The 24516-nt window shown below is 36.2% G+C and overlaps 1 protein-coding gene across 2 annotated transcripts in view; it reads left to right on the top strand.

Moving 5' to 3' along the window:
- TMEM161B (transmembrane protein 161B) overlaps positions 1 to 24516 on the top strand; it is a 128756-nt gene that overhangs the window by 103398 nt on the left and 842 nt on the right. For both annotated transcript variants that reach the window (XM_081089016.1, XM_081089015.1), the window contains exons 6-11: positions 13678 to 13829; positions 14354 to 14414; positions 14851 to 14991; positions 17494 to 17607; positions 22180 to 22354; positions 23681 to 23777. In XM_081089016.1, the coding sequence (XP_080945142.1) occupies positions 13678 to 13829; positions 14354 to 14414; positions 14851 to 14991; positions 17494 to 17607; positions 22180 to 22354; positions 23681 to 23777 (740 nt within the window). The remainder of the gene's footprint in view (positions 1 to 13677; positions 13830 to 14353; positions 14415 to 14850; positions 14992 to 17493; positions 17608 to 22179; positions 22355 to 23680; positions 23778 to 24516) is intronic.

The following is a 24516-nucleotide window of genomic DNA, read 5'->3' as shown; positions in this document are numbered from 1 at the left end:
CAGGGGCCGATGCTCAATGCAGGAGCTGCCCCCTGGTGGTCAGTGCACTCCCACAGGGGGAGCGCCGCTCAACCAGCTTACCAAGCAGCGGAGGCGGCAGGCACAGCGGGGCCGGAATGAGCTGAGTGGCACAGGCTCCTCTCTGGCTGCCTGCTGCTTTGTGCACTACTACATCCCCTGTGGAGTCCCGGATTGTGAGAGGGCACAGGCCAGGCTGAGGGACCCCAGCAGTGCACGAATCCGTGCACCAGGCCTCTAGTATTCTAATATATGTAATGCTAACAAAAGTATTTTTTTCTTTTTAGGAGGTTTTTGTTTATTCTACTACCATGTACTACTTTTTGGGCTTACATATAAATGGAGTAAAATACATATTGCTCTAAAAGTTTGGTGGAACAAGCAGTTGAGTTTTGAGTTGAAACATGATGACGATTCTATAAAATAGAATCCCAAAATGTACTTAATTGGTTTAACAAATCTTTGCTTAACTTCTCAGCTAGGAATGAGCTGTTACACATTAGGGTTGTTGCTGGAAAATACTCAAGAATTTTTCCTTTGGAGGGAGATTATAACTCTCAGAAAGGCTGCCTGTTTACTTCTCTATAAATTAGGTTAAATATTTGTTCTATTCTGTTCTGGGTATTTGTTCTATTCTGCTCAGGTTTTTCCCAATGAAGGATTAGATTGTGTTGAAATCTTAAGTTTTTTATGATGATAGTGTTTCACAAGCATAACAGTTCTAACAGGTGGTTAATATTAATCATCATTAACATTTCACTATATTTTAATTCATAGGATGTGGGAATAATCTTAGTGTATGAGATTAAAAAGATCAGTAAGAACATACAAATGTACTTTATACATTGTGAAGTTGTATGAACTTCAGGTTCTATTAAACTCCAGGATATAATGTACTTTTTTCCAAAGTGAGGGTAGGGTTACACTGTAGATCAAACTTTATTAAAATATAGATTGGATTTTCTAAAATGTTAACTTTTATCAAATAATATGTATCTATGGTTCAGACAGACAAAAAAGTACTAAAAGTATTGTATTAAAAACCAAGAGTCCCCCTCCCTACCCTACTCTGGAAAAAAGGGCCAGGAGCAAGCCTGAGGACCCTTCAGTCTGAGGTACATACCCTTGAGGGGAATTGAACCCAGGACCCTTTAGTCTGGGGGCTGATGCTCTATCCACTGATCCAAACTGGCTAGGGCATTACTTTACAATTTTTGCTGAAATCAGTATTCAGTGATTATTATACCTATGTAAATATATGTGTGAGCATTATATTTTACACAGAGTCACTTATAATTTCTATTAGTTTCATTTTTTTAACCCAAATGGAGATACTCTTCTTAGAGACCTCAGTTCTCTGACTTGTAGCTGGGCTGCTTGCTCTTCAGGCCTACTGTACAACTGTCATCCTGGGACTTTTTTTGTTGTCATTGTAGGAATTTCCTTTACCTTTCTCCCAAGTTCAGTCTTCAGTATTCAGGATTCAGTGTTTTTCTCTATCCTGGTTTGTTCAAATGTTTTGGTGGCACTTTCTGTCAAAGTGTGCATGTGAGGTAACTAACTAGTTTTAGACTTCTCAGTTTTGAAAGTGCCTAAATACTTACTCTCATTTATTCATGAGAGTAAGTCTAAGTTGTCAATATTTTTCTTCATAATTTTAAAGATATTGTTCCCTTGTCCTCTACCTCAGAAGTGGCTCTTAAAAAATGTCATGATATTTCATCTTTTGTGTATGCCTCATTTTTTATTGTTTTTCTTCTCAGGAACTTTTACTTTTATTTGGTTTCTGAAGGTTCATGATCCTGTAGTTTGTTGGGAATTTTTTTTTTTTCATCCTTTATGCTGGGCTTTTGGTAGGCTCTTTTAATTTGGAAATTTTGTGTTTGGAAATTATTTTTTATTATATCTGATAATTTCTTTCCTTCTATAATCTCCCCCACCCATTTCTCTTTCTCTCTCTTTTGTTAGACAGATAGTTTATCTCCTGGACTGATCTTCTCAATTAGAACCCTTTCTGCTTGATGGAACTTTTCCTCAACTTTATCTTTCAAATCTAGTTTTAAAAATTTTGCCTGCCCCATTTTTAATTTTTCTGAGCTTTTTAAAAAATATCTAACCATTCTTTTTCCATAGCGTCTTGCTCATATTTCAAAGATGAGTTTATCTTTGCTTAGCTTTATGAAACATAGATGTAGCCCATATAGGTAATATATATATATATATATAAATCGTATGTTATATCCATATATGACATACATGCTGCTGCCTTTATCATCTCTCTTGTCTCCTAAGTTATTTTCCCCCTGGACTTTTCTCTTTGTTGTTTTATATAAAATGCTATGCTGTGATACAGGGCTTGGTAAACTGTGGCTTGCTGTATGTGAGCTGCATCCTGTTTTTTTATAGCTCTGGAGCTGAGAATGGATTTAAAATTTTAAAGGGTTGTTTTGAAAAATTTAAAACAGAAGACTATGCTACATACAGAGACTGTATGTGGCCCACAAAGCCTAAAATATTGACTATATGGTCCTTTACAGAAAAAGCTTTCTAACCCCTGTTCTAATGTCTGGGGATTCTTGGCTTTCCTTTCATATTTAAGCAGTTTAGAAATTCTGTGCAAATAGGGTTTGGTTAGCTTCACTGAAGAATGACTTGGTGATGCTGAAGCTAATGTCTGTAGAGGAGAGTAATCTCCTGCCTGGAGTGTACAAGGCTGTGTGCATGTTTCAAAGGTGAATGTGCCTTTGAGTATGTTGACTTTTACTTAATTTTTCTGTTTTGAGTACAGTTGCCGCAATCTAAACTCTGCTGTACCTCGGATTCAGTTTCTTCAGGGGCTAATCTTAGACTTCTGCTAGAGCCAGAGTGGAGTTTGTTGCCTGGCTGCACAGGAAAGTAATGGAAAGTTGGGAGTCCAATTTCTACTTATATAGAGGTCAACTCCTACATGTGTTTTCATTTTGTACCCACACTGCTCAGTTTTGTAGAATCTTGTACCTCATAGATAACATTTTCAACAGATTTAAACACAGTGAAGAATTGTATCCATAGTAAAAATTAATTTAGCTTTTTTGTCCTTGTGTACATTCCCATATTTTTGATATTTGAAGTTTGGTGTTTTATTCAGTTATATCAAAAACAAGTTATTGCTGAAAACTAGAAAGGCATCTTTAATTTTCAGAATAGCCCCCTGAGGTGGTGGATATATTAGTTGTATTTTACAAATGAAGAAACTGAAAACAAAGGAAGGTAAGTTAACTTCACTCAGAGGATCACATAGTAAGAGTAGAACCGAGATTCAGCCAGGCAGTCTAGATCTAGAGAATGCTTTCTTTCTTTCTTTTAAATACACTTCTAGTATTGATTTCAGAGAGGAAGGGAGAGCAGAAATAGAAACATCAATGATGAGAGAGAATCATTGATCGGCTGCCTCCTGCACGCCCCACACTGGGGTCAACCAGTGTGGGATGTGCAACCCAGACATGTGCCCTGACCAGGAATCGAATTTGACCCAGTTAGTAGGCCTACACTCAACCACTTTGCCACGCCAGCTGGGCAAGGGGATGCTTTCTTTATAACTCTGTCACAGTACAATATGGTGTACTTGGCAAGTAAATTATAGTAGTAAGTGCTTTGAGTTTAGAAGAGGAAAACAATGGTCTGGGCTGGAGAGGTAAAGGTAAGCTTCATGACAGATGTAATTATAGAGCAAGCATGTCAAACTCGCGGCCTGTCCCACTATGAATATTTTTGCATCCCAGCCAATACAACAGTAAGAAACATTTTAATAAAAATTTTGTAACAGTTTTTACAATATCCTGTTATACATAATTATTAATAACGAACTACAACATTCGCTAATGACTGAGTACTATAATCATGTTGCATTCATTTCCCTTATGTGCCTTACGTGCAGGCGCACCATTTCTCTCCACTAATACTAGCAGGGAATATTTTAGCAGCCAATTGCCATGTCTTTAGCCTTGGACTGACTTGTTTGGTGTGTGCAATAGGAAATACTTCACTTTCAGAGAACAAGAAAAATAGGTTTATTTGTGTTATGCCTATTAATTTGTGCAGTTATTCAGTGTCTGGTAAGTTAATATTCAAGAAAAAATATTAATTTTTATTAAAATGTTCTATTATTTTATGTTAACGATGACTCATTTATTTCGGCCCTTTGTATTCAGCATGTCTCTATTGAAGTAAACCTATGTTTCTATGAAAATTGAAACTTTTTTTTTTTTTGCGGCCCACATAAACTTAAACTTTGTTTATTTGGCCCGTGTTAGCTTTTGAGTTCGACATGCTTGATGTAGAGCTTCAGTCTTATTAGGTAGATAGGAAGGAAGAGGGTAATTCTGATGACAAGTTATGACCAAAGACTTATATAGCTGTTACATTTAGGAGGTGGTAAATACACCATTTGGGTTTGGTGGAGGTTTGTGGACTAATGAATGAGAGCTTGAACATATGGGCATAGCCAAGTGATAGTATTAATAGAATATTGTATATGTATTTTACATTGTGGTTTATGGGAAGGTTCTGTTCTAACATGAGACTCAATAAATTCTTGATTATAAGATTTACCCAATATTCAATATGAATTGAGGATGCAGGGATTATAAGATTTTAGGTGTTTGTGGTGTAGGATTATATTAGATTAAAGTATTAATGACATAAGGAAGATTATGCTTCAGGAATAAAGCTGCATCTGGTTTTGTAGATGTTTTTTTCTTTTAGTGTTGACATCATTCATTCATTTATGTTAACCCTCACCTGAGAATAGTTTTCCATTGATATTTAGATAAAGTGGAAAGGAGGAAGGGAAGGGGGTGGAGAAGGAGAGAGAGAGAAAAGTTGGTTGCCTCCTGCATGCTCCCAGACCAGGGCCAGGTATGGAACCTGCAACCCAGGAATCGAACCTAAGAACCTTCAGTGTACAGGCTGATGCTCTAACTATGGCCAGGGCAGTGTTGACATATTTTGTAATTCATTTCTATGGTAACAAAGCTTGGTAGTGGGTGTAATCTTTGAGAAATTTCATTTTGGTTGTTTGATAGCAGTTTTGGCTAAAGAAGTTATTTTGCTGTTTAGTGTAACTAAATAAATGGGAAATTTTTCACTTATAGATTCCAGTATCCATTTTCAGTAAAATATAAAGCAGTTTTTTCCCAACCTGTACTTGGAGCCTTCAGGCATTGAGAAAGACCATAGCCAGATCTCAGAAGTGGTTCAGTTGTGGTTCTGGAGTTTTTATATTTTGTTTTTTAGTTTCTTTTTCCTTTGCCTCCCAGTTTGTAAGTTCTTCGTTATAATGCCAAGAAAGAGATGGATCTGTTGTGTTTGATTCTACTAGTAAAAGGAACCACCATTTTATTTCTTTTATTTTTAAGTTTTGAAGAAGAAATAAGTTGGGAACATGGGATTTAGAATATCCTAAAGGGAAAAGTTTGAGCATCTGTATTTTAGACTCTTATTATCACTCTTCTTTCCAATGTTTATGTTTCATAAATTCTATTTTGAATGTTGAAAGTTAGATGAAGTTTCTTTTAAGACTTGTAAAATTATTCTTAACTTGCTTTCTTAGAACACTTGGTGCTCAGGAATAGATTCTTTACATCATTATAACAAAAGCCATTTGCAAGGGGAAAAGTTTCAGTAGTATTTTATTTAAAACTCACTTTTTTTTTCTTTGTTATTTGCTTTCATATTTTTCACATTTAACCTGGCTTCAGCTTTCACAGAAATGATTAATATCACTTATTAATCATAAAATCAGATTATACTTTTAAAATTGCTTAATTTTTAAAATAATTGTGTGATAGACTCATGTTTCACCTATGAAGAGAAGTTAGAAAGTTTAAGCAGAGAAATCTTAACTTTGTAGTTTTTCTTTCTTACTAACTGCTAAAATATAAATTATAATGTAAATTTAAAATACAATGTGTTTATTACCTTGGTTAACCAGAAAACTATTCCAGAAGCTTAGATTATGCAAGATATTTTAGATTAATGCTTTGCAACCTTTTTGCTGCCTACACACACACACAGCTGGCTTCTGTCATTATAATCCATATATTTTCACTAGGTTAATGGGTTGAGTTTGCACCAATGGTGGAGCAGGTCCTGCTTTATCTCTCTTACCTGGAGACTGTTGAATATTGTCAGAGAGTCCTGTTTGGATAGTTAGTCTTCATAATTTTTTTTCCTTGCAAATGCTTTAATACTTTAACCAACTATAGACTACCAGTGTTTGTCTTTGATGTGAGAGCAAAAATGCAGAAACTCTGAAATGAATTATATTCTCATAGAAAAAGAGAAAAAATAGTGGTAGTGTGAATGCAATGATTAAGTTGTGGAAGGTTTAAAAAATTCTCATTGTAGCTTAAAATGACATGGAAAGTAAATGTACTTTGTTAAACCCCCATTAATCGTTCTAATTGAAATTGATACTCTATTAATTTGACAATTCTACTTATGCTTCATATTACAGCATACTGCAGTGATGCAGTATACTTTTATTGCTTATAAATTATTTAGTAGCTTTTAGCCAAAATTGGAAGACTCACAAATATGTTTAGGGAAAACGTATACTATGCGGATTAGCTTTTTAACTTCAGTGGAGTTTTAGATTTCTGTATTGTTCTATATCCAGAGTACTGCAGAGTTAACACCTTTCGTACCACTCACGAGCTTTCTCGTGTTTCGTGCACCATCTGTTAAGGACCGCTCACGAGTTTTCTCGTTTTTCATATACCATCTGTTATGGACCTGAAATGTCAACACACTGTCTTGTCCACATCGAATGAAGCAATCTCATTGGTGGAAACCGTGCAGGTCAGTCTACGAAAAACTATATAATTGCATGAACCCATAAAGCATTGCAGTTACATTGTATTTTGGTCATTCGAATAGTCTTCATCTTCAAGTTCCTGGCACTTTTAGGAAATGTTTTACGCATTACCATACGTTAAAAAAGTACTAGGAAGTTTAATTGTTAATTGTTTAATTGTTTTTGTAAATAAAAATGTTACAATTATTGAAAAACAACACCTAAAGTGCATTATGATCTGTAGTTATGATGATTTCAAAAACGTGCGGTCCCTGGCGTATGTCTTAGAGATTGCTATGCGGTATGAAAGGTGTTAAACTGAGCAAGATAACCTTGTGTTAAGCTGCTGAATGTTTGGTGGCAGTAATAATTATAAATCAATGATATTTGTTTATTTTATTTCTTATACTAAAGAAGTAATTTATTCAAAATACTGGAAATATATACACACACACACACACACACACACACACACATATTCATGCAATAGACCTTTCTTCCGGCACCCGGGACCCAGGCCTTTGGTCCGGCTGCAGTGGAGAAGCCAAGCCTTGAGGCTAGGCTTCTCCCCCCTGGCCGCAGCGAGGCTTGGCTTCTCTCCTCCGTTCAGTCTTCAGTCTTCACTATGGCTGGAGCCTTCAGTCTTTGCTACACGCCTGCATATGCAAATTAACCGCCATCTTTGTTGGGTTAATTTGCATAGTTGCTCTGATTGGCTGGTGGGCGTAGCAGAGTCACATCAATTTGCATGTTTCTCTTTTATTAATGTAGATATCCTGAGTTATGTTAAGTATATAAGAAAACATTTAGAATGAAAGTAACATATCTGGTAAATGTCTTCAGAAGATGAATGCTGACGCTCTAAAGTGTGTTTTTGGTTATATGTATCCCTAAAGCATTTTCATTCATTATAGCAAATATGAAAACATGCAGAGGTCTTTTTAATCAAAAAGTTTAGAGGATATATCTAGCTTTTCATTGTCTGTTTTTGTCTTGTCTTAGAGGCAAATGAGGTACTTTATAAAATGTAGCATTATAAGTAATATTATAATAGTCTTTAAAGAGATAGATTTAAAAGTTGAAACCACTTCCTAGTACAGCAGTTTTTAGATAGTACCTTCAACTTACATGTAGACTGTACAGTGGGGCCTTGACTTACGAGTTTAATTCATTCTGTGACGGAGCTCGTAACTCGAATTACTCATATGTCAAATCAGAAGTGAACAAGTGAGACACTTGATGCTGGGCTGATGTTGTGGTGTTCACTGTATTTTCGTTGCGCCAACTCGTGGTGGGGTATCTGAAGCTGGCTCGTAACATGAATTTTAGCTCGCAACTCAAAGCAAAGAATCAGCCGAGAGATGGTTCGTGTCTCGAAAAACTCGTTAGTTGGGACACTCGTAAGTCAAGGCCCCACTGTATTTCAAAATGCTTGAAATAAATAAAATCTTTTTCTTTTTTTTTTTCTCTTTTTTTTTTTTTTAAGTGAAATAATGCTGTAAATGATCCTGGGCAGGGGGGAGGGTGAGCAAGTTCATTTGGTCTATAATGTAGCATACAAGACCATATTTTTTTTCAGGGAGCATAATGTTACTACTAATAAGTAATTATGTATCAAATTTGAGAAAGTATTTATCTTAGATCATGGTATTTGAAAAAAGCAGAGAGATTCGTGTGATAAGAAGCTTAGCTAGAGTGGAATTAACTGAGGTGAGAACAGGGAAAGGCAGGTAAAGGGATGATGTTCACTGAAAAATGAGGTACTTGACTAAAGGTTAATGAAGATACTTCTCATCACATACTGATCTGAGTTGCCCCAGTAATAGGTGGGTAAAGATGAGCTATTCCTGTACTTTTTATTTTTTGTTGTTGACATTTTAAAGGGGGAACTATCCATCAAAGCCGTAGCCTTAATAAAACCGAGAAATCCTTTAGATGTAAAACCATGAGTCGAAAATAATGTAAATTTTTGTTATTACCAATGATTAAATACGATCTCAGACTAAAACTTTCTATATTGTTTTCTTTTTTGAGTGCGTTGTCCCAGGGAAACAGTGCTGTTTTTGATATTATTCTTCAAAAGATCTATTTGCCATTAAAGCATACAATTAGTAATATTTCAGCTTACCTAAACTAAACAGTAAAACATGATTTCTATGGCAAAATTTATTCACCAATTGGTTGAATATCTATTGTGTGCCAGGCAACTCTTCCTGGTGCTCTAAATGTAACAGTGAATAAGAGACAAGAATCCTTGATATTATGGAGTGTGCATTCTCATAGTGATTTATTTCTATTTTCAAGTTTGATGTGAAAGATGCCAGAAAGTCATCTACTTTAATACCTTCAAATCTTCTCATTTAGGGTAGGTGCTGTAGCTAGAAGCAGCCTTGACTCTAGATTTATATCCAGCATCCTAGGTAGTATCTAATAATAGAGAATGGGAATAACTATATCCACCATTTTATAAACAGGGCTGTTGTTAAGGGACAGCTCCCCCCCCCCTTTTTTTAAAGAATAGTGTATTGATTTTTAGAGAGAGAGGAAGGGAGAGAAGGGAAACATTGATGTGAGAGCGCAACAGCGTTCCCCTGCATCTGCACTGCTCTGACTGGGAATCGAACAGCAACCATTTGGTGCACAGGACAATGCCCCCACCAACTGAGCCATACCTGCCAGGGCAGGACAGCTTCCTTTTAAGGAGTAAGGACGAAAGTCCTTATCTTTGCCCAGCCATTCCTAAATAAGGATTCTTCAATCTGTTTGAGCTGTTTACTTCTGTCATGGCAGCTCTCTTTATAAAAGATTGCCTGTGACTGCTAAACTATCATATTACTTGCATGTTGCATATCCTTTCGTAGAGGCAGTATAATAAACTAGAGGTCCAATGTAATGTACAAAATTGTTTACATAGGGTCCCTAGGCCTAGCCTGTGATCAGGGCCATCTACTGCCTACTCACCAGTCCCCATTCCTGCACCGCTGTCGCTGTGGTTCAATTGTAGCATGGCTCCAGTTTCTCAGAGCCTGGGGGCCAGGGGGAGGGACCAAGAGGTCAGCAGTCCCACCCGCTCGCCAGTCCCACCCCGCCCCACTGCCACTCACCTCGGTTCGCCCTTCACTATGCTGCGATGGGAGCCTTTTGGGGGGCGGGGGCAGGGGCGGGGGCGAGAGGTGGTCAGTGCACTTCATGACGACTGGTCGAGCGGTCGTTTCGGTCGTTATGCTTATGGTCACTGACCTTTTATTATATAGGATTGGTAAGTGAATAGACTGCATCCAGATGGCCTAGAAATCCCAACCACCTCTAAACTAGCTGTGTGTTCAAGGGCCAGTTACTTAATGTGTTGTGACAGGTTGTTGTTTTTTAAATCTTTATTCAGATTATTACAGTTGTTCCTCTTTTTTCCCCCATAGCTCCCCTCCACCCGGTTCCAACTCTACCCCCTGCCCTTACCCCCCCCCCCCATACACACTGTCCTCATATATAGTTGTACAATTTTTGTCCAGTCTCTTCCCGCATCCCCCACACCCCTTACCCCCCCCCAAGAATTGTCAGTCCACTCCCTTTTTATGCCCCTGATTCTATTCTATTCACCAGTTTATTCTGTTCATCAGTTTTTTTATTCACTTGATTTTTAGATTCACTTGTTGATAGATATGTATTTGTTGTCCATAATTTTTATCTTTACCTTTTTCTTCTTCCTCCTCTTCTTAAAGAATACCCTTCAGCATTTCATATAATACTGTTTTGGCAGTGATGAACTCCTTTAGTTTTTTCTTAACTGTGAACCTCTTTATCTGACCTTCAATTCTAAGTGATAGCTTTGCTGGGTAGAGTAATCTTGGTTGTAGGTTCTTGCTATTCACCACTTTGAATATTTCTTGCCACTCCCTTCTGGTCTGCATAGTTTCTGTTGAGAAATCTGCTGACAGTCGTATGGGCACTCCCTTGTAGGTAACTAACTGTTTTTCTCTTGCTGCTTTTAATATTCTCTCTTTGTCTTTTGACCTTGGCATTTTAATTATGATGTGTCTTGGTGTGGTCCTCTTTGGATTTGTCTTGTTTGGGGTTCTCTGAGCTTCCTGGACTTGTAAGTCTATTTCTTTCACCAGGTAGGGGAAGTTTTCTATCATTATTTCTTCAAATAGGTTTTCAGTATCTTGCCCTCTCTCATCTTATGGCACCCCTATAATTCGGATGTTGGTATGCTTTAAGTTGTCCTAGACGCTCCTTACACTATCTTCATATTTTCGTATTCTTTTTTCATTTTGCTTTTCCGGTTGGGTGTTTTTGCTTCTTTGTATTTCAGATCTTTAACTTCATTCTTGGGATCCTCTAGTCTGCTGTTGGAGCTCTGTATATTATTCTTTATTTCAGTCAGTGTATGCTTAATTCTAATTGGTCCTTTTTCATATCCTTAGAGGGTCTCACTATATTTCTTGGAGGTTTCTTTTTCTTTTTTTTTTTTTAAATATATTTTATTGATTTTTTACAGAGAGGAAGGGAGAGAGACAGAGAGCCAGAAACATCAATGAGAGAGAAACATCGATCAGCTGCCTCCTGCACATCTCCTACTGGGGATGTACCCGCAGCCAAGGTACATGCCCCTGACCGGAATCGAACCCGGGACCCCCCAGTCCGCAGGCCAACGCTCTATCCACTTTGCCAAACCGGCTTCGGCTCTCGGAGGTTTCTAGAAGATTCTTGAGTAACCTTATAACCGTGGTTTTGAACTCTATATCCAGTAGTTTGCTTTCCTCCATTTCTTTCATTTGTGACCTTTTTCTTTGTCTCTGCATTTTGACTGCTTCCCTGTGTTGATAGAGTGGCTTTGTCTGCTAGGTGTCCTATAGGACCCAGTGGCTCAGCCTTCCTAATTATCTGAGGTGGACACTCTTGGTGCACCCTTTTGTGGGCTGTGTGCACAGTCTTGTTGTAGTTAAGCCTTGATTGCTGTTGGTATCTCTGGGAGGAATTGACCTCCAGGCCAATTGGCTGTGAGGACCAGTTGTTCTACAATGGGAGAGCTTCTGTGCTGGAGACACCCTTATGGGGCAGGGCTTGCTTCAGTGGGGCTTTGGCACTCACTGAGTCTGCTCAGGTTTTTAGGCAGAGAAAGGCCAGGCCATTCATATGCAAAAGCCCCTGCACACAGCTTGGGTAGGGTTGTAAATTGGGTGGGGCAGGGTCTCAGGGAATCACCGGTGTGGAGCAAACCACAATGGCTGCCAGTCTGCTCTGCCTTGGATAGGTCCCGGGGGTCTGTGTCCCACGGCCCCGTGCAGGAACAATGACTGCTGCAAGCACCTCTACGAGAAAGCCGTCCTCACGTTCCTGCCCGATGCCAGACAGTCCAGTTTCTCTCAGTATGAGTCTGGGTCCCCAAATTCTCGCCCGGTACTGGAGTTCAGAGCAGTCGGGAGCTTGTTTCTCCCTCCCGATTGAAAAAGACAACAGCATACCCAGCTGCCATCCTCTTTTGCACACTTCTGTACCTCCACACTTCCACACCTCTGCCGCTCCTACTGGACTCAGTGCGCTTTTCTCTTTCCTTCTAGTTGTAGAATTTCCTCTCAGCCAGCCTTTCTGTGGTTCTGAATGATACTCGTTTTGTCTTTTAGTTGTAGTTTAATGTGGTTGTGCATGGCAGCAAGTTCAGGTGTTTACCTATGCTGCCATCTTGGTGGTCTCGACAGATTTTTTTTTTTTTAATCTATAAAAGTAGTAATAGCTGGCTAATGTGGGGATGAAATGAGTTAATTGGTATTACCTAGCACTTAGCAAGTACTACATGACTGTTGTCATTATTTTCCATGCTTGACATACAGTGGTATCTAAAAAATGCTTTCTATACAGTGGGGCCTTGACTTACGAGTGTCCCGACTAACGAGTTTTTTGAGATACCAGCTGTCTCGGCAGATTTTTTGCATTGAGTTGATAGAGTAATTTGAGTTAACGAGCTCCTTAACGAGCTCGGTCTCAGAACGAATTAAATTCGTAAGTCAAGGCCCCACTGTATTTTTTTTGCCAAGCATCTTACTTGGTTTGGTGGGTTTATGCCTTCAAGGAGAACAATTTGTTATAGTAGAAATCTGGGTTCTAGTTTGGATCACCCATTAATCTGATCTTGACCAGTTAGTGAGAGGGAGTTCAGATAAAATGATAATTAATATTTTCATATAAAATGAAAATGCTTTAATATTTTTAATTGAACCTTTAGCTGTTTTTGAGTATTCAACTGGAATTTGTTTTTTTTTAATGATACTGTGAAATGGTGAACCAGATACTTAGTTTTTGTATCACAGCTTACCAACAGGTATTAGAAATTCTTAGATTTTGAGTTATTGTATGATTTACAGTTGATTCCTATGACGTGTTTGTGTGTTCAATCTAAATCTAAACTGTTTAATAAACGTGCCCAATTAAAGATAGTTCCCTAGTATAACCTCTACCTTGGCTTTTCATGTCACTGAGAACCTATGTCATAAAATTATTATACTAATCTCCTAGTAAAATTTGAATCAGACCAACTAGAAAGACATTCTCTTCTTAATTGCAACTTATTCTGTGTATGTGCACTTAAATGTTACGGATTTCACTTAGATTTGCTTCATTTCTTTATGTCCTATATCTTAGAAGACTGTTCAAATTTTCATTGTCTTGTGGGTTTTTTTCATTCCAATGAGCACCTCGTATATAAGCATGTTGTAGAATCAAAATAAATGTAGTCAAATTTTATTGGAATTCAAATTCTGTAAAGATGGTTGTGTCTGACTCCCACAAAGTTATTTGTGGTTTTTCCTGAACTTTTCCTTCTGCAGCAAAGTTCTATTTTCATTAACTACACACTATTTTAAAGTAAAAGATGGTGGTGAAAGATCGGTCTGTGTTACCTTTGGATTTTTTTTCTTCGTGAAAGCAATGGCAGTCTTGATTGTAACAGAAAATTATCTGGAATTTGGACTCGAAACAGGTAATTCATACAACTTTAAAAATCAGTTTTGCTTTATCTAGTGTTACTTTTTTTAACTTCAGTATTCAAGTAAGTTTTACATCAGATAAGTTTTTAAAATTAGGTTACAGGTGCATATTTTGCAATGTTCTAAATAACTAACCTTTATTGTTATTAAGTAATATCTTCCTCTTTTGTTTTAGCTAAGTTTTTGTTACCTTTCTTCAGACATGCACTCTTTCCCCACTTTTTCCTTATAATTAAATGAGTTTCTGTAATGCTAAAGTTTACTCACATAAACACAGATGCAAATCTTAATGCAAATTTTATGCACACTCATGGAATGTACAAATATCAAAAGGATGTTTTCAAAGACTGTTCCTGCTAGTAACCAAATTTTATTGCATTATGGCATGATAATTAGCACATGAAAGAGCTAAACTAGTCACTTCAAAGTATAAGATGCTCTGTTTTCTAGCATTTTATTTCCAAAGAAAGATTCTGTATTTTACTTCAGTGGTAAGAATAATATTTTTCCCCTACAGGATTTACAAATTTTTCAGACAGTGCGATGCAGTTTCTTGAAAAGCAAGGTTTAGAATCTCAGTAAGTTCTTTTTTTTTTTTTTTTTTAATTAAGCATCACTTAAATTTTTACATTTTTAGTAGAATAGATTTATTATGAATGGTTCTTTGTAACCAGTGAAAGAGTTTTAAGTAGGACTGTCACTTTTAGAAATACTCTTTTAATTTTTACATTTGTATAAAATTAGTATCTTTCACAGAATTTTTACATGTCACGTATCAAATTCTATGTTGAATATGTAGGTTGGATTGTTCAAATGTAGCTAAAGAGATGCCTGATTTTGTTTATAGTTCACTAAATTTTACTATGGATATTTGGATAAGTGCAGTCCTTTTGTAAAAGTCACTCTTTGTGTATTACTATTATTGTGTTTTTTAAATGATTGATTAGAAGAAAGAAAAATTCCTAGAAAGGTAACTGTAAAAATTTATCAGATTTTTTAAAATTTTATTTTTAGGGGTCCTGTTTCAAAACTTACGTTCAAATTTTTCCTGGCTATTTTCTGTTCACTCATTGGGGCTTTTTTGACATTTCCTGGATTACGGCTGGCTCAAATGCATCTGGATGCCCTGAATTTGGCAACAGAAAAAATTACACAGTAAGCGGAAAATGTACATAAGCACATGCAGATAAATATATGTTTTCCATCTTATTGAAGGTATATTATTGTAATGAAATCATACATTTTTATATTGAAAATTAATTTGATATCACAATACTTCCTCTCTCTACTTTAAGCAAGTTTATTTTAAGTCCTGGGTTTAAAAAATATAACATCAATTGCTAAATTGTTTTACCTGTTAGAATGGAAATGTCATTATTTATGTTAACTTTTTATCACAGGACAATTTTTGATATTGTAATTTCTACAACTGAACTGAGGATGTATGGAATATTTTCTTTAAATTGTATGTAAACAGTGTTATTTAATTTTTTAAAAAAACATTTACATTTTTAAAAATAAAATATGCATACATAAGAGGTGTTTGTACAACTCTTGTTAGAAGGATGCATTGTTTTATTTTTGGGATTGTTAGTACTGTACACTGTTAAATATCATAGACTACTTTTATCTATCAAATTTTATTTTAGTTCTCAAAATGGAAAAATCATATTTAAAACCTATAGATAGTTCAAAGCCCATTTACTATATTCTTTGTGGTTATCATATATTTTTGTTGTTGATGCTGATACCTTAGCTGACAGGTTTATAGATCCAGATCATATCCACATCCAAATTCCCTCCTCATCTTTTTGTTTTGCAATAGAAGCCTGAGTTGAGAATAGTCTTTTTTGATATATGTATTTATAGTCGTTAAGTTTCTGAATGATCACTTCTTAACATTTCTGCTCTTTAAAAACACATACTTTAATGATGCTGATTCTGTAGTGTTTTTATATCAATATCTCTTACCTATGTCATTTCCTTTATTTTAATTTTGACAGTCTTTTTTTTTTCTTACCTCCATTTTTTTAGATATGTGTGTGTGTTCACTTACTCTCACCTACCAGTGCACACTGTTTCATCCCACTTTTTCCTCCTCTTTTTTACTCAGAATGTTCTTGGCTACATCCTGCCTTTCTCTCACCATTCCATCTATCTGATGGCTTCTTTTAAAACAAAACCTGGTTCTCCTCCCTTCTCTGCACACACACTTTAGGCCACTAACACCAGTGTTATGATTTAAATAAGCTGAAAGGGTGGGTGGAGGGGAGACCTTCACCAGCTACTGAAACCGCTGTGGGCTGCTCCTTAATACTAGAGTGTTCCCTAGCAACACTGCATACCTAATACTGCTGCCTTCTTTCCCACACCCGAAGGTTTACCCAGCTTGTGAGATGAGAGACTCACTTTATTAAAACATTAAAAACATTTAGTGGTGTTTTGGGGTGGGGGTGGAGGCACATTTTAGTCCTTTTAAAACGTGGCTTCTTTTTAAGATTTGTCACTTTAGTGATTTGGAGTCTTATTTTCAGTTTATTTTAGCCCCACATTGTGTTGTAGCACTCTGCCTGATACACGGGTGTGGGCAGGCCCATTTTGTTGAGAGAGTAGCATGACTGGCACAAAGAGCAACGTCCTCTTCACCCCCATGGCCAGGCACTAGTACTCATTTTAATGCCAGAGCTTAGAACCAGAGTTCCACCTTTCCCTGTCAGGTGTTCATGTTTCCCAGCTCTGTGTGTGTGTGTGTGTGTGTGTTAAACCTTCCAGTGTAGCCCTTCACTCTGGTTGATAATGAAAGTAGTACATGGCAATAAAATAATCTGAAGGATTTCTCTTTTTTTCTAAAATGAGAAAAATCCTTACTAGTCGTCTATCTCTGTGGGGTACACGTTTGGGACAACACTTAGTGAAGGTATAGCTCATACCTGAAACTTTTTGCTGTATTAAAGTATATTGTCTTGTTAGGAGTAATATAAATTTCTTTGATTAGTAAAGGATAGGGAAATTTATTTCATGTATTTTTATAATATCCAAGAAGAAAACATAAATTATTTATGATTTTAACGACATAATTAGAACAATATACATGATCATTATATATTGAAAGCGTCCTAAGTTGTTGCAGTAGGTTCCATCTGCTGTATGCCTTCTAGTATTATGGATCTTGCTAGTCCCTATATCTTACTTGTAAATAATGAGGCATGTTGTTTTAGCTACACTGAAAAGTATCAAAAGATGACTGCATACTGAAAAATCTTTGAATTCATTGATTATGTAAAGTTAGAGAATCATTTAAGTACCCGTGTATTAAATCAGGGAGATAGGAGGGGTTTTTAATGCTACAATAGAAGTGAACAGATTTAGATTTTAATGCTAGATCTGCCCTTGACATAATAATTGCTATGAGCAAGTCCTTTAACTTTCTTGGATCTAAGTGTTCTTATCTGAAAAATTAAGACAATGAAATAGTTTTGCAAGGGTTCAAATCAGTGTTAAATGATAATGATAAATATTAAATAATGGTGATAGCGCCTCAAATATATAGAATACTGTAAATAAGTTTTTGCTTTCGTTATGTAAGTCCCAAGTTTCTGTAGTTTATTAGTGTATTTTGTTTCTGGATTTTTATGTTTATTTCTTGCATACTTTCAGAACATTGCTTCATATCAACTTCTTGGCACCTTTACTTATGGTTCTGCTCTGGGTAAAACCAATCACCAAAGACTACATTATGAACCCACCATTGGGTAAAGAAAGTGTCCCTTTGTAAGTATGGGTGTTTGAGGGCTCATTTTTGTTTCATTATATAATAAAAAATGTATACTGTGTTAAAAATTTTAAGTAGAATATTAGGACACTTTTTAAAACAATAGAAATGCTAAAAGTGTGTTGTAAAAGTGAAGCTTCAAGTCCTCATTTTACTTTTTGTGATCTTTATTAATGAATGTGGATGATTATTACCCTGCATTAACATTATTTTGAATACTTACAAGTTTTTCTGCTTTTTCAGTTATTGTCCAGTTGTTTTCTGATATTTTTCTATTGTCATTGTGCCTGTTTTAAAGATACTTTGTACAATTGTTTTATTGTTTTGATTGTGAAAATTATGGAGGAAAAAATAAGTATAAATGAAAATTCATATATAAAGCCCCCATAGTAGTTATAACATTTTCCATATTTGCTTCACCCTTTTTTTGTTTTGTTTTATGTAGTTTTTCAAGTATATTAGAGGCATAGCATTTTTACTCCGACATACTTTAGTGTGTACCTCTAAAAAATAAGGACATTTTCCTGCATATCAGTATCGTCATCACACTGATCAAAATTTTAAATAATGCCTTGACATTATTATCTAATATTATCTCTCCACTTAGACAGCCATATTTTAACAGAAGATGGTAAGGAAACATAGAAATAATTTACTACAGGGCATTAATAAATGTACTTGATATGTTAACTCATTAGCCTTGTGAAATGATGTTAGAGTAATAGAAAGGTTCGTACAGAGCTGGTTTAAACCCCAGTTCTGATCTTCACTAAAACTGTCACTTGAGGGAGATTATTTAACTTCACTGAGCCTCTGTTTCCCCATCTGGAAAATGAAGATAATAGTATCCACCTCACAAAGTTATCTTTGGAATTAAATGAAAGAACACATGTAATGCAACCGGCTGGAAATAAGTGCTTAATAAATATTCCCTTCAGTGCTTTACCTCATCAAAATTAAAATAGAAAATTTTGACTAGTCATTGACTCCACAGTGTGCATTTTATGTTATGTATACTTTTAGATCCCGGTACAGATTTGTCTTAGATTATATAATCAGTGATGACCATAACTTATTTTTTTTTTTTTATTTTGAGAGAGAGAGAGAAATGTTGATGTGAGAGAGAAACATTGATCAGTTGCTTCCTAGCTGCATCCCGACCTGGGATTGAACCCTCAAACTAGGTATGTGCCCTGACCAGGAATCGAACCTGAAACCTTTTGTTATATGGGACAATATTCCAATCAACAGAGCCCCCCAGCCAGGGCCATAAAAGTTAATCTGATTGAATTAGGGAAGTACCAATAAAAGAATGTTTTTCCCCCACACATTTAAGCCTTAATGGTAAATTTAACTTCACAGATTCACTAAGTATTTAAAAGTGGGTCTCTCTCTCCTCTAGCATGCCCGAAACTTTCCCCTTCGAGTTGCTTATATCTTTCTTTCTCTTAAACTCAAGGGCCCTTCTTTTGTCTCTGAACTTGTTTCCTAGGCCCATGCAGTCCAGCTGGCTCACTTCTTCCACAGTTCACTTCTACTTTTGTGACTTTCTAAATAATCTTTTGTTTGTATTTGGGAGGTGGTAAAGTGTATATCCTGCGAATCCTAGGGCTCTAGACAAAATCTCAGAAAAACTTCTAACTAATGTCTTTGATGTTGAAAGCATTCCCAGTCTTTCTTTGAAGTTTGATCATAGGCATTGGATTTTATACTCCTACTAGTGACTTGGTGCACGGATTCATGCACACTGAAAGGAAATTAATTAGAAGAAATATTTTAATATTGCTATTCATCCTTTCTTTTTAATAGAAGTGTCAAACAAATTCACGATTGACAATGACAGATTGAAACACACAAGTGCGATTGGCACCAGCGAGAGTTTTATACGTATGGCGCATGCGCAAGTCAAATTAGCCTTTTATATATAAAGAATAAACTTGCTTAATTAGACCTGCTTTCTGATTTAGCTAAACTTTTTCCAGCCCAGTGAAGCACCCCAACTTCTCTTTGAGATAATTGTCAGCAACACAGCAGTAAATATCAATACAAAGCACATTATTATTGTAGATCACACAGGGAGAACAAAGGGTAAAATATTTAACTGAAGCAGTGTTTGACTATACTCTGCGCAGTGAGAAAACCTGAAGTCATTTTCAAGGTCCATCATTTCTTACTTTTCAATCAGTCAACTTTCTAAACTTTCTATATCTCCGTTTTCTGGCTAATGAAAAGAAAATAGGATTCTATTGAGCCTCCTATCTACCTACTCCAGGACTTCTGGGAGAATCAAATGAGATGAGGCACGTGAAAACACTTCACAAACATTTGGTTAAAGTGTAAAATGTTTGCACCTGGCTATAAAACAAGTTGTGTTCCCGGGCTGAAGAAACTCCAAGGAGGCTATTTGCTAGGAAGAGGAAGCTGGGCATTGCTACGTGACATCATTACCCAGCACCTGCAGCCACCCTTTCTGGGCTGGGCTGGGCTGGGCTGTGGGCCGCATTTTGCGCCAAGGGGTCTTGGCAGCGTGGGCTGCAATTTGGTGGGCTGTCACTCTGGGGTGGTGGCAGGGCCTGTGTTCCACTTGGGGGAAGCCAAATACTGCTTTGTTGGTGCCAGGTCCGTGGTGCCGTTTCTTTGTAAATGGCCAGTGCGCCTCATGGCAGCTCCTGCGCTCCTGCGTTGAGTGTCTGCCCCCTGGTGGTCAGTTCATGTCATAGCGACTGGTTGGATGGTCGGAGGGACACTTAGCATATTAATCTTTTATATATATAGATTATTATATTCTCTGATTTTATATTTGCCTTAGTTTAATTAGGAAAATAGGAAACCAGCATTCATGATATATCCGTCATACACCAGTTAGTATGCTAGGTGTTGATAATTTACATATTTATGTCATTCTTACAGTAATTCTGTGTGTGATTGCTATTCTCATCTCATTTTATAGATAAAGTAATGGACTCAGAAATTAAATAATTTGGCTAAGGTTACTCAGTCACATTTAGTATATATAAAGCACTTAGCACTTACCAACATTCATTTCCCACTTTCACCCTAACTAAACTTTGTGCATGTTAGTAGCAAATACTATGCTTAAAGGAAATGGAGATAAATTATTTTGCCTTGTTTGTATATTAAATTATAGAAAAATTTTGTTTTATATGAAGACCTAGTATTGCCTTCCTATATCTTTGTTTCCTTTGTTCCATCCCCATTTCTGATCCAGTTCATAAATAATTCAAACAAAATTATAGCCTTGTCTCTGGTCCTTTCTAGTCTCTATTTTTTAGACCATTATATTAAATGATTAGACAGAGGTGATTTTTAATTTTTGCTTAAAATTCAAAGTCCATGTGGTAGACTGAGAAAGAATGGCTGCCCATCAATCAAAGAAAATGAGATGAAGAAGAAAGCAAGTGACAGGTTTTTCGCCTGTTACATGGACTAAATGGTTTATGGAAAGGTCTTTATTTGTAGTCAGAAGCAAACATGGCTATAATGCAGTTTCAACCCAGAAATGTATTTAAATCCATCCATGTGTTCTGATTTAGCATCAAAAAAATAAAACGTGGCCATTTGTGTGTGCTCGTGACCTCATAAGAAGAAAACCAAAGTGAACATAGAACATATACAGTGAAACCTAGAATGACTTCAGGAATTTGGAGAAATGTCTTCTGCCTGTTCTTTACTTATGTATTTTATCCCAGCTCAGACTTCTTCTTGAGATACCCCATTAGATCAACTTACCAAATCTTTATGATGTTAGTTAAATAATCTGAGTTAGAAGTACTATTTAATGACTGTTATTATAAATCCTGAAGTCATAAACTGAGCAGATATTTTTTTGATTAACTGCTTTATTCTATTCCCTTCATTTCCATTACCTGTCACCCTCAAAGTCTGTGTAATAGCTGTCTTCAGGATGCTTTCAGTAAGCCCCCTTGTTGTGCAGCTCCCGAGAGCACAGTGTTGTCTATAGGCCCCTTGGAAAGGTGCACGGCTGTGGATGGCCTTGCATCTTCTAGCCACAATACAGGACGGAGAAAAGTAGGTTTACAATTGTGAGTACACAAAACAGTCTATTCTTGTTCTGTTTATTAAATACTGTATTGTTTTCCACATGAACAACTGTAGACCTACTTTTTCCCCATGCTGTAGATGGGTTATTGACTTAATAATTCCACAGTCTCCAGTGCTTTCTTGCTTTCTTTTTCCTGGTCTCCAGTTGAAGAGCACCCAACTCCTTTCATTTCACAGTCAATTTTTTTTTCCATGGAGAAGGATCAATAGAGAAAAGGATCCCAAGTAGTACTGTATTTTCTTTCTTTCTTTTAGATATCTTTCCTATTTTACTTTCGTGAACCATTCATCTATCTGGTTCTGTTATACCAGTGAAAGTACTGTATTATATAGGCAAGTCTGTGGCAGAGTGGATACTTTTGCTTTATATCTTCAACTGTAGCTAAGTGTAGGTTTCTAACTATAGGCTATGGTGAACATTAGCACCTAACTAACGTGCCAGCATAATAAGATCTTTGAGAGCACCATTTCAACTTTTTGATCTGTAGAATGACAGAAGCTACATTCGATACTCTGCGACTCTGGGTAATAATCCTGCTGTGTGCTTTACGACTGGCCATGATGCGTAGTCACCTGCAAGCTTACTTAAACTTAGCCCAGAAGTGTGTGGATCAGATGAAGAAAGAAGCAGGCCGAATAAGTACAGTGGAGCTACAGAAAATGGTAAGTTTTATACTGTAGTTAAAATGAAAAATAACAAATACTGTGTTATAAGAAAAAAATAATTTGGTTTCTTTTAATAGATTATAATTTTATTTTATAATATTTTTATTGTAAATAAATGGGATGATTTTATACAGACATCAAGAGACTTTGATCTGATTTTGGTGTTAGAAGAAAGGGTCTTTTAAAAAATACATTGTTATTGTTGAGAATACTACAAATGTCCCTCCTTTTTTTTCTCCCCCTTGCTCTTCACCACCCAGTTCCCGCCTTGCCCCAGGCCTTTACCATCCTATTGTCTGTGTTCATGGGCAATACATATTTGCATATAAGTTCTTTGGTTAATCTTTGTAGTCCCACTGCCAACCCCCCTTCCCTCTGTGCTTCATCAGTTTGTTCCCATGTAAAAAAGGGTCTTAATTCCTCTTTCTGCCTTAAGTGCTTTAAGCACCTTACAGTAGTGTGGTGTAAAGCTGTGGTATGTCTGCTATTGCTAAGTTGAGATCCTCTAATTGATTTGAAAGACATTACAATATATTGTCAAGCCTTTATGAATTAATGGGTAGGAAATATTAATTTTAGTGACTACATATATTTTGTTTTAACATTATTCCAAAAATTGACCATGAAACGTAAATATTTAACTTAATGGGGATTCCAGAGGAGGAAAGTGCTAGGAATCCCTCAAGCATTGTAGCGGACTGGACATCTAGCCTGGTCATGTCTTTTTTTTTTTTTTTTTTTTTTTTTAGATTTGGTGTTAGAGCCCTTTTTTTGTTACTTCATTTATAAGTCAGGAGTGTTTATCAACATTCAGCATTTCTCTGTTTGTCCTTTATATCTTTTCATACTCTATAATTATTTGACCTTAAACAAATATATTCATATAGGATGGGGATTTGATGCTTTTATTTATGAGGGGGTTTTGTACATGGATGACTCTGCCTATTACTATTACTTAGTTTGATATTTGTTTAGGTGTCTGTCTTTAGAGATTGCTTATTTTGTTTTATATTTGAAGTGTAAGTGAAATATACTATTTGAATTTTTGTGGTTATTTTCTTCAATTTATATTAATCACTTAATAACTTTTTAAAGGAAACTATTTTAATATTTTCACACTTGAAGAAAGTTATTTTCAAACTGAGTCTTTCTGAAGTCAGTTTGGGGACATTTATAATGAGGTACAAAACCTATTACCATTTAGTTTCATTTCCATGAAAAGATTTCTTATCTCAAACAGTTCAGTTTGACAGTTATTTGAAAGTTTAAATCACTCATAACATGTCAGCCATACTAGACACTGAAGAATGTTGTTGGTTGTAGGTGGCTCGGGTCTTTTATTACCTCTGTGTCATTGCACTGCAGTACGTGGCGCCTCTGGTGATGCTGCTTCACACAACTCTGCTTTTAAAAACACTGGGTAGGTGTGCCCTGGCAACTGGGAACATGTTGTACTTTCCACCTGTGGTTAATAATGCTTCTTGTTACCTACGAGGAAATATGCATCTTAAAATTGTTCCTCTCTTGAAAAGTTTGAATAGGAAACATGGAAAACTTTTAGAAGTTGATTTCTCATATTGAAAACTCAAGCCCATAGGGTTTTATGTTGTGCTTTACTTATAAAAATTGATTACCAAAGGTTAGTTCCCAGATTTATTGAATAACTTGAGTGAGCACTGTTGATCTTATTTTATGTTATAAAAGAACTTTTTAAGGTTTTGTTAGTGCCTAATATTTAAATTATTCCAAGATACTTATAAACTTATATGAATTAGAGAATCGTTTTGTGAGTTCTACTTTATATATAGCTTAATTTGAAGAGTAGAGATTTCTCCATGGAAGAACAGTTATCCTATAAGTCTGTTAACTAAGGTATCACATCCCTGTGTGTTGTTATTCAGGAAGTATTATTGTATTGATCATTTTCCTTGGTGCCAGTGGGAGGGGGTGGGGGTTAAGAAGCTAAAGGAACTAAAAGTATTATTTGAGTGGGCTTAGTAGGTTCTCTAGAGCTGATGATAGTTGGAAATGTCCTTTAGGAATCTATGGAACATAAAGGAGTAGTTCAATTGTAAATGATGTGATTCATATCCTATCCAACATTGGAAAGTATATGATGAAAAAATTTCTGGAAGCTATTAATAGTCTTTCACACTAAA

The sequence above is a fragment of the Myotis nattereri genome (genome assembly GCF_964212035.1).
Source record: "Myotis nattereri genome assembly, chromosome: 4".
In the NCBI taxonomy this organism is placed as follows: domain Eukaryota; kingdom Metazoa; phylum Chordata; class Mammalia; order Chiroptera; family Vespertilionidae; genus Myotis; species Myotis nattereri.
This window is presented reverse-complemented; position numbering and strand designations above follow the sequence as displayed.